Source organism: Pinus tabuliformis, chromosome Q, assembly GCF_031772625.1.
Source record: "Pinus tabuliformis cultivar Carrire ecotype Pingquan chromosome Q, CPIR1, whole genome shotgun sequence".
NCBI classification, from domain to species: Eukaryota; Viridiplantae; Streptophyta; class Pinopsida; order Pinales; family Pinaceae; genus Pinus; species Pinus tabuliformis.
Genome location: NC_142296.1, coordinates 1,337,457,629 through 1,337,468,869, shown reverse-complemented (window position 1 = coordinate 1,337,468,869; position 11,241 = coordinate 1,337,457,629). Strand labels below are relative to the sequence as shown.

The following is an 11,241-nucleotide window of genomic DNA, read 5'->3' as shown; positions in this document are numbered from 1 at the left end:
ACTCTTCTTTCTTCATTCTTTGTAGTTTGATCATCAACTCTTTGCTACTGACCTGCTGCACTATGATCTGTCATCTGTGTGAGTTGCCACTATACTTCTTGTGTGTGATGATCTGTTCTATTTTACTGCTCCTGTTTGCTGTTCATATGGTTAATAATGTTCTAATAAACTCATTAAGGATCAACTAATTGAATCATAAGTCTACTGGATATACGCTTATTGCATTACACATAGTTGCGTATACACTCGGTTTGCCTTAATTGAAGTAGCGTATATGAATTTTAATATGGAAATGAAAAAGTTATATTGATTTGATAATACTGATTCACCCCCCCCTCTCAGTATTATTTCCAACAAACCCCCTTTGAAATATCCCATCCTGCCAGGATCCATGCAATATCTAGGGCAAAAGAGTGTTCTTTCTTGACTCTAAGGTCATCCTTGGAAATAGAATCAATAATCAGCTGCAATCGATCGCCAACTTCAACCGATCCATTTGTGAGCCCATATTTGGATATGAAGGACCCTGTCAGAGTAGCAAGTTGCGACAATGTCTTGCCGCTAACATACAAAACCCCTCAAAGCTATGAATTTCTCTAGTGCTGCAAGCCCTTGGTCCCTTGGCTAACCTCTTTGTTTCCCTTAGCAAGAAGCTTGACCAAGCCCTTCAAATCCCCCTGTACCACAACTTCATGAGGTCACAGGACATCATCAATCCTTCATTTTGCTGGAAGGATACATGATTATCCCTTGGATTGATCTCATATTCTTTGGTAAATCGTCCACATTCTTACTTTGTAGAAAATGTATGCCAACTTCATAATTGAACGACTAAGCTCCACAAAAATCAAATGATCTAGGCCTCTTTATAGGAATAAAGCCTTTAAAATTCTCATAAAAATCCATAGATTCTTTAATTGATTTGAAAATGAGAGAAATATGATTCAGGGAAGCTAGATGTAGGGGTTCTCCTACATGATTCAACGACTGAATCATATTTTGATTAAAATTAATTCTTTTAAATAATTAAATATTTATTCTTAGTTTAAATATTACTATTATTATTATTATTTCTAATTAATTAAATAAATAAAATGATTAAAAAATTATTTTTAATTTAAACATTTGATTTTTAAACTTTTACTATATGTAAGTGTAGCCAAGTAATGAACACCCAACCTTATTCATTATTTTTATTTTTTTTTAGATCCTCCCTCGGAAGCAAGCTAACCCCCTTTGAAATATGTCATCCTACCAACATCCACGCATGATATAGTGAAAAAGAGAGTTCTTGCTTGACCCTAGGGTCAAGCTTGGAAATATAATCAATACTTAACCACAACTAATCAACAACTACAACTGATCTGCTAGTGAGCCCATACTTGGATCTGAAGGAACCTCTCAAAGAGTAGCAAGCTACGACAATAGCCTGCATAATAGAGTAAACCCCTCAAAGTTATGAATTGCTTCAGTGCTACATGCCCCTGGTGCCTTGGCCAACCACTTTGATGTCCTCAGCCAAAAGCCTGGCCATGCCTGTCCAACCCTACTGCACCACAATTTCATGAAGCCATAGGGACAAATCCACCAATCCATCGTACTATTGGAAGGATACATGATCATCCCTTGGATTAATCTCAGATTTCTTTGGTAAATCCTCTGGATTCTTACTTTGTAGCAAATGTATGCCAACTCCATAATTGAACAACCAAGCTCCAACAAAATCAAATGATCTAGGCCTCCTAACAGGAATAAAGCCCAAAACATTCTCGTAGAAATCCATAGATTCTTTAATTGATTTAGCAATGAGAGAAGTATGATTAAGGGAAGCTACATGCATGGGTCCTTCTATGCAATTCAATGAATGAATCATATTTTGATTAAATTAATTCTTTTAAATAATTAAATATTTATTCTTAGTTTATATATATATTTCTAAATAATTAAATATAAAATGATTAAACACTTATTTTTAGTTTAAACATTTGAGTTTTAAACTTTTGCTATATGTAAGTGTAGCCCAGCAAGGAACACCCAACCTTATGCAATAGTTTGATATTTTTTTTCAAACTTTTGTTGTACGTAAGTATAACAAGGAAAGGAACAATTGGTCAGAACCCCCCTTCCAGTGTGCTGGCCCTTTGTTGCATGGGTTCGATCCTTCGGGTCCACTCGGGTCAGGCTTCAATAATTAAGCTAAATGGTGTGCGACTCCCAACCAATATGGATCATTCCAGTCTTAAAAAAGAGAGTACAACAAGGCAAGGAACGCCGAATCTAATGTATCCAAGATAAGTTTATGACACTCATAAAGTCCTATATGACTCTTTAGTTATGATGGCAAGGCAAGTATTTTGAAATAGTATTTTATGTGTTTTTTTAATAATTATGTTTTATATTATTATAATATTATTTTTAAATAGGTGAAAATCCTTTGTATTACATTTGTGTTACAAAAATTACCTTCATTGGAGCACTGAAGCTCAATAGAAACTAGAGAGGCATGAGGCTGAGAATTAGAATAGTTTAAAGAAATAGGAGGAAGACTCTTCCCATAGAGGAGAAACCAGAAATCTCGTCATGTACATTGCAAAAAAAATACAAAAATATTGAGGGATCCAAGAGTAGAATAACATTGTGGCCACAAAATGAGCTACCTTGAGAGACCAGCGTCGACCAACTAGCGCTTTGGAGGGTCTTCTTGGACCACTGAGCAGAGCTTATAGTAGTCTAAGCCATCAGGGAGGAGGTTCCCTTTGGAATCCGACTGTGTTTTTTCCACTGGAAAAATCAGTAACTTTCATTAGTTTTGAAAATTACATATAGCAGATGCCGAGGCATTACTTGTATTGTTCATAACAAAAACCAACTTTCATAGTGTTGTTCTGTAGTCATCAATCAAACTGTTCTGTGTACATTCATCTGTCTGTGCTTAATATCTATAAGAGAGTTCTATTTATATACATATTCCATGTTCTATGTACTTCTGATATCCAAAAAAGAAACAAAATCGCCATAGCCTATCCGTTGCTGGGACTGTTGTCCCTTTGATCTCTTTGTTCTATGAATGGCCTGTGATAGAACTGATGCACCTCTGCTCCATTCTGCTCCACTGTTATCCACTCGCCTCGGGGAAGTGCCGAGGCCTCTTTGGATAATTTGTCAGCCTCGCTGTTATGCTCTCTGTAAATATGCAAACATGAGCAATGGTTAAAAGCTGCTTTGAGAATGAGTGTATCATGTAGCAAGTTACTGAGAGTGTGTGTATGACAATTTGTGATATTGTTGATCCAGTTTATAACCACCATAGAGTCCCCAAAAATATTGATGCTGGTATGCTGATGTGTTAATGCAAAATGGAGGAGGCTGTGTACAGCAGAGAGTTCAGCGAAGTTGTTTGTTCCATTGCCTAAGCCTATTTTGACAAGGAATCGGTGGTGATCATTAAGGTGCAGAACAAACCCCCCGCCACATCCTTCCTGATTTGCAGCTCCGTCGAAAAATGCCCACGGGATGGTTCTGTCAAATTCGGGCATAGGTTGAATGGATCTCGGGCGAGGGGGAGGAGGGTCCGGGAGCTCATGATATGCTGAAACAATGGAGGCTTCTACCCTGCCCCATGATATAATTTGATCCTCAAATATGGCTCGATTTCGGGCAAGCCATATAAACCAAGTAGCCACAGGTGGAAGGTTTTGTACTTTGGTTCCCGGGTGGCTGAGCGACCAAGTATCCCATGCATTCCTGATATCATTTCCTCTCCAAATTACTGCAATTCCCAGCTGGTTGCATATGTTATTCCACAGGTTTATGATTACAGGGCATAGAAGGAAAATATGATCCTGAGTCTCTGATGCACTTTTGCAGAAAATACACCATGATGGGCCACATAATGCTCTGTGGGTGAGGTGTTCACCTGTGGGCACATTGCCATAAAGAGCGCACCAGAAGAATAGTTTAGACCGGGGAGATGCCTTCAGCTTCCAAATAGCATGCCACCAAGGCTGTATCACCTCAGGCATTCTATGAGATATGAGCGCAGTGTATCCCAATTTTGGTGCATATATACCATGGTCGGCATAGCACCAAATGCGACTGTGTTTTATATTGATTTTAGTTATATTTAAATTGTGTAATTTTTAACAAAATTAGTTGAATCTAAAACAAATATCATAAATTTACAATATATAACTATGATAGTAGCATATATGAAATTAATACAATAAGTTTATTTTAAAAGTTTTATGTTTTTATTTTTATGTGTATATTTTAAAATGAATTTTGTGAGAAATTAGATTACAAATGTTGAAATAGTATATTTGATTTTGTTAAATTTGTATTTTTCATTTAATTTTGATTAAAAAACAGAAACTTAAAATAATCAAGTCCACTCATATAAACAAAAAATAAAATAATTAAACTTCACTTATATATATTATTCAAAACGAAAAATATAATAAGAACAAAATATAATATCAATTAAATAATAATCATTATTAATCTTTCAAATTTTTTTCCAGTTACACATCACTAATAACACTAATAATCATTTAAACCCTGATGGGTTGACCTACCGGGTACACACTTGTCACATGCATGGCCATTGGGGCTTGTCCCGCCTCCACGAGCTCATTAAACACCAACTCATGTGCCAACCTCACATTCAATACAGGCAAGTGTTGAGCTTGCACGCACATTATGAAGTTAAATTCATGGGCATGCAAGTGGTGTGCCTAGTTTGGATGGTTGGGTGATGAATTTTAGTTGGGAGGAGAACAGAGGTGCGCGAGACATTCTCCATGGCGACGGGGTCACAACCTTGGTTGAGCAGCGAAGTAGGTGTCTGTGCTAGTTTGGGTAGGGTCGAAATTGGTTTGCTGGCTTGTCCCTGGGATCTGGGAACTTGAGTGTTTGGGGCATTGTCTTGTCTTCACACCAGTCATGGGCCAACCTACCTCAGACCCGCAACGCGGAAGCAAAAGCTTTAGGAACTACCTCTTGCTGTGAAGGGTCAGGTATCTGTGCTGGCAATTTCTTTTGCTTGTCATAATAGGAGGGGGGCTATGTCTTTGCTTGTCTGGGATCACTCCATTGCTGGTTCACTATTGGGAATTACCTCTGGCTCTTGTTTGTTGGGGGGTGCTACCTCGGTCTCTGGTCAACTCTACTGGTGGTCTGGGTGCCCATCAGGGATAGGTGTCACTATTTTTATTGCATCGTGCTCTTGGGTCTGTGTTGTTGGTTTCTGTGGGGTAATTGGATGGTGGAAGGTGTCTGCCCCATATAGCTCTTTGGTCTGGGTCGACGCTGACTCTCCCTATGTTCACTCTTGTGGTTCCTGGATGCTAGTATGCACCCACCTGGGGCATCAGATTCTTGGTTTCGGCTATTGGTTTTGTTATTGCAGGTTCTGTGAAGACTTCTCATTGGCCCTCCCTCTCATTCGACGGTTCTTTTGTGCCAATCTCAGTATGCCCCACCAATGGGGCCGACCTTACTGCAGAGGGGTTGTGGGGGGGGGGGGGGGGAGCAACAATTCCAAGAAGGGCGTCCCAAGCCAGGCCATAGCTCGCCCTTGGAAAATTTGCCCAGTCGGGAGACAGAGGATGCTGCAACCATCTCTCCAACTCACTCTCCCAGTCACATAGTGGCCCTTGCTACCATGGAGTCCATCACTGAGCTGCTTCAGAACATTAAACTCAACATGGAAATTCTCAAGGACGAGAGGTATGAAGATCAAAACGAACTTTTGGCTTATATAAACAACATATAATAAGTGAAAGTGAAATTCTTGAAAAATTGGGCAGCCTTTATCGCAACCATCGCTGCACAAATGACCACCTACACAGCCTGGAAGCACGGGTGGAGCACATACATTTCCATATGCATGGTTTTGTTGGCTATTTTACAACAACCCTTGTAATATCCCCCAACCCCCCTCCTTGATATGCTGCTATCAGTTCTGGTCCTCCTTTTATTTTTTCCTAATATGGTAAGGCTACAATGCCTCCCATAAATAATGTTTGTCAAGTGTTTTCTATAGTACCCTCCAGTTCCTAATCTCAACAAATTTGTTCGGAATGAGAGAAAGGATATTGTCGAAATGATCTTTGTAAACAATTTTTTTCTGAAAATCTACTGAGATTTTTTTGAACAACAAAAAAACACCAATAATCATTTACTAATATAATTAATACATATAAAACTATAATAACACACCATCATAAATAATAAATTTAATATAAACAAAATATTAATCTTTCACAAATTTTTATATATACATATATAAATTATAAACACAAAATCATATTAACTATAATAACAAAAGAAATTTAAAATAGGTTTGGTTGACATTATTTCCATTTATTTTTTAATTGATCTTCACAATAACTTCATGTTATCTGAATCTCTCTTTTTCTATAGTGTATACACATTTAATTTAATTTAGTTTATTTTATCTAACTACAACAAATGATCATAATTTTCCATTTAAATTTATTTTTCATAAATGATTAATAAATTTTACATAATTAATATTTATATCAATCAAATAAAAGTATAAAAATTACATAATTGGAAGGAAAACAAACCAAATTATTGTAGATATATTTGTATGGCCTTGACATTGATTTCTCTACATTAAATAAAAAGTAAAGTTTGTAAAAGTAAAAATTGTTTGTTAAGTAAAGTTTGGAATGTGTCCTAAAATTTAACTTAAAACTTGGAATATGCCCTAAAATTACTTAAACTTGATTAAAATTAATTAAATAATTGAACTTGATTTAAATATATTATACAAAACTAAAAAGCAAATATTAATTAAATAATATCAATTTTATTTTTTCTCACATTAATAACAATAATAATAATTTACTAATCTATTTACATACACACGTAAACGATAATAAGACACAATCATAAATAATAAATTTAATATAAACAAAATATTAATCTTTCATAATTTTTTATACATATAATAAGACACAATCATAAATAATAAATTTAATATAAACAAAATATTAATCTTTCATAATTTTTTATACATATATTATAAACACAAAATCATATTAATTATAATAACGAAACAAATTTCAAGTAGTTTTCATGCATACATATATAAATTATAAACACAAAATTTCAGTTATGGTTGGCATTATTTCTAATTAATTTTTATTGATCTATAATATTATATGGATGATAATTTGCATCTTATAAGAAAAATTGTCTTTCTCTAGTGCATATAAATTTAAATTAATTTCGTTTCTTGTTTTTTTTTAAAAGTTCGGTAACAATGAGGTTACATTATGGTCATGTTTAAGAATAACACTCTACCGGTGACTTACATTTAGGAGTGCCTTAACAACTCACCTTATCATCCTTTATCTAATTCCTCGTGGACAATTTAGTTTATTTTAAATAATTAAAACATATAATATAATTTTCCTATTCAAATTTTATTTTTATAAATAATATAATAAATTTTACATGATTAATATTTTTTTTTCTTGGAAGAAAAACAAACCTAAGCAATTAATATAGATTTGTTTGCATGACCTTTGACATTGATATTGAAAAACAAGTTGGAAATTTAGTTAAAATATTGTAAAAGTATAAGTTATTTGTAAGTAAGGACTTTAAGTATGCCATAAAACTAATTCTGTCTGGCTAAGAGCTAGCTTACCACCCAATCCTAGAGGCATATGGAAAGGAGTGATAATCTGCCCCCTTAAGGATCACCAACTATTAATTCCAGGTCGTATGATTTTCCTTGAATAACAATGATGAGTCAGCTTGCATTTGCAAATAATAGTGATGAGTTAGCCTGCATTTGCAGATAATAGCAAGTGATGACTATCTCCACTCCACTACTGGTTTACAAACTGAGTTATGATAAGTTTTCCCAATCTTAAAAAAAATAAGTTGTTTGTAACTTTTATTTTCTTGAGAAAAAAACCATAATTTTATTCATATAATATGATTGAAAGTTCAAGTTGTGCATATACAAGTCATGCGTGTATTCTTTAACCAAAGTGTAAAAAAAACAACTATGAAAGATTGCAAAGAAATAAGCGAGGCAAAACATTTGACAACACAATTAAGCAAAAAAAGATACAAACATCATATACTAATAATTACAATCCAAGGAAGTTGATTGTAACTTACCATGAAATTTGCTCATATTTGATAGGGAAGTGAGTTTCGTTTGTCATGATGGTTTTAGTAACTTAGTGTTTTTTTATGAGATATATTTACTAGCAATTGCCCCAAAAGGTACAAATATACACCGAAGGAATTGCACATGCCTATGATGTTACTGATAAAATGTTACCACAAAGGGAAGATAACAACCTAAAGGGTGGAGGATGGAGGGGAGGAAATGTGTTCATGCTTCTAACAGTCTCACACTTGTGCCAATGCCTGTTTGACAAATGTTGCTCGAACCACCTCGCTAAATCATTTTTTTGTATTCATACCATTATGTAAAAATCCTTATATACATATAATATCCAAGCTATAACATGCAAGGTAATGAGGAGAAACATTACCATAGGTCCCGATGGGCACTGGCGCACAAAAAATGTAATTGCACAGAGGAAATGACTAAAGTTAGTGTGTGTCGATAATGGTATTAAATAAAGAGCATCTTTCGCTCGAGTGACCTTCAGATTCTATGATATTCTGCAATCAACATAAAGAAGGGGGTTTGTTTTAGAATTTTAGCTATCTTCTTTTAAAAATTTTAAATTAATTTGGAGCCATTTTCCTAGAGCCATTAATTCCAGTTTTAAATTTAAATTTAAATTTTGTCTAACAAAGGTTTATTGGGATTGCAAATTTATGTGGTGTAGTTTATATAATCCAAGTGTCCAAGTAAAATTTCAAGGTATTGTATCCATTTATGCATTCAAAAATACAATTTTAAAAATGAAAAGTTACACATGCTATATGCATATATAGAACCAATATAGATCCATTTTGAAGAGGATTAAATCTCTTGAGGTGCATACTTTTTTTCAAGTTTTGCACTCTAAAAGAGGTCTCATAGGTTATCTTTAGCCTTGTGGACGTTAAAATTTTCTTTCTTTCTTTCTCATATTTCCAGAAGTAATTATGGTTGCCTTTGCATAGCTCGTGCGGGTCCCACAATAATGAGTGACCATGTAAGTTAACCGTAGTTAAGAAGTCTTTATGTCAAGGATGGCCATTCCTAAACAAAAAAATACCCAATAACGTCTCAGGTTGAACACAATTTAAGGTGAGACTTTATCATAATTAGTTAAAGAAATTTTGCATGAGAGTTATGTTAAGAATCCCCATAGTCGGAATTTCGATACAAACTTGACCAAAACTTTAGATATTTTTTTTTATATAAAAAAATTGGTTGGGTGATGATCTAGCTATAAATTGGTTGAAAAAAATCAAAATTAAGGCCATTCAATTTTTCAATTAAACAATTTATATCATACTACCTAAGAAAATACCTTAAACACCTAAAAGGAAATATTTAAAAATACATAATTTAATGTAAATCTTATCATATTTATTTATATGCTAGCATCAAGAATAGTGTAAACCTCCATGCTGAAAATGGTTTGTTTAAAAAATTTAATTTAAAATGTCTGTTCCCCACTACATCATAAGTATCATGAATTTTGAACATGAAGCTCCATAACCACATCCTAAAAATGAAATATTTAGTTTTTATTCATGATATATAAAAAGTAATTATATTTAAAGATAAAATAACTATAATATATTTTTTAAAATGGAAATATTTAGTTTAAATGAAAGTGAGTTATTTAATTGATGTGATAAATTTTCCACCACTTGAATGTTAACATTGTTAATAATTTGCTTATTATGCTTTACTTTGATTTAATAATGAGTGAGTAAACATTTTCCCCATTTTTAATTTGAAACAATAAGTAAACACTCCTCACTTTTGATTTGAAGGAGTACCTACTAAGTATATGATATGCATTTGTAGTTTGGAAAATTTTCACATTATTGAATTGTTTATTTTACATATATTTGTTTTGTGTGTGGAATGGATAAATTATAAATATCACTTTCATATTAACAAAGTATAAATATAAATGATAGAAATTTAATATATATATATATATATATATATATATATATATATATATATATATATATATATATATATATATAAAACAACGATTAAGAGTACGCGTTTCTTTGGTAAAATGTTATAGGTTCAAATTCAAAAAGGATAATAATATATATACCTTTATAAACTTTACATGAAAACATCTCATATATAAATTTAATACCTAATTTAGCCATAATCCTAAAATCAAATTATCATTATTATTATTCTTTTTCAAAAAAATAAAAATAAATAGATAAAAAAATTAATTTTAATTTAGATATTAAAAATTAATTAAATATATTTATCCCTACTTTATTGCGAAGAGTCTTAATTTGTAAATAGGTTTTGTTATAATATCATGGGCCATTACTATGGCTTATCAATATTGCATTCCCAAAAACCATAACTCTTTTCATATAACACTTGTTCATAAAACAAATTTTTTAATTAATTAATTTAATTAAAAGGATAAATAAACAAAATAAATGTCAAAACAACAACAGACAAATGCCAAATGGAGATGAAAAAGGTAGACAATGCCTAGCCTGACCAATTTCAAAAAGGGACACCTTCGGTGTATTTTTAAAAAAATAATGCTAACAAGAAATTGCCCCAAATGTTGAAAAGGAAACACCGTAGAGCAATAGAGCATATAGCACTAATTGATACTTCTTTGAAAATTGTTGAAAGACATGAAAATATCAACAAAAGACAAGGACCATGCTACAACGAAATATTACCGCAATACTACTTCGTTTAACCTTACAAAGCATAAGGCCTATGTTCAAGTTAAAGACCTTGTCTGATTATGCTAACATGAATGCCTCGTAAATAATGAAAGAAATCATTTGTTTTAGTAGAATTTCTCTATATTTCTTCTTGATGATTTCATCCTACTATAGAGAACCTTAATTAATACAAAGAATTTTTTTAATAGTTTGAAACATGTGTCTACAAAGGACTATAACAATTGTCTAAATAAATTTTGAATTTCCATATGAATTAAGATCCACCCTTGAATTAAACTACACATATCTTTTATTTGGAAATTGAACCCAAGAATAGCATCAACTACACCTCTTCTTAAGAAAATTTCATGTGTTTCTCTTCTTACTGTTGACTCA

At 32.8% G+C, this 11,241-nt stretch overlaps 1 protein-coding gene across 1 annotated transcript; it reads right to left on the bottom strand.

Moving 5' to 3' along the window:
• Positions 1-3,020: 3,020 nt before the first annotated feature.
• On the bottom strand, positions 3,021-4,022 carry LOC149224790 (uncharacterized). The gene has a single exon (XM_089388284.1). The coding sequence runs from the start codon at positions 4,020-4,022 to the stop codon at positions 3,021-3,023; it is 1,002 nt and encodes a 333-aa protein (XP_089244410.1).
• Positions 4,023-11,241: the final 7,219 nt, after the last annotated feature.

Coding starts and splice junctions, on each gene's coding strand:
- LOC149224790 (XM_089388284.1), bottom strand. CDS start 4,022: ATGCCTGAGGTGATACAGCCTTGGTGGCATGCTATTTGGAAGCTGAAG.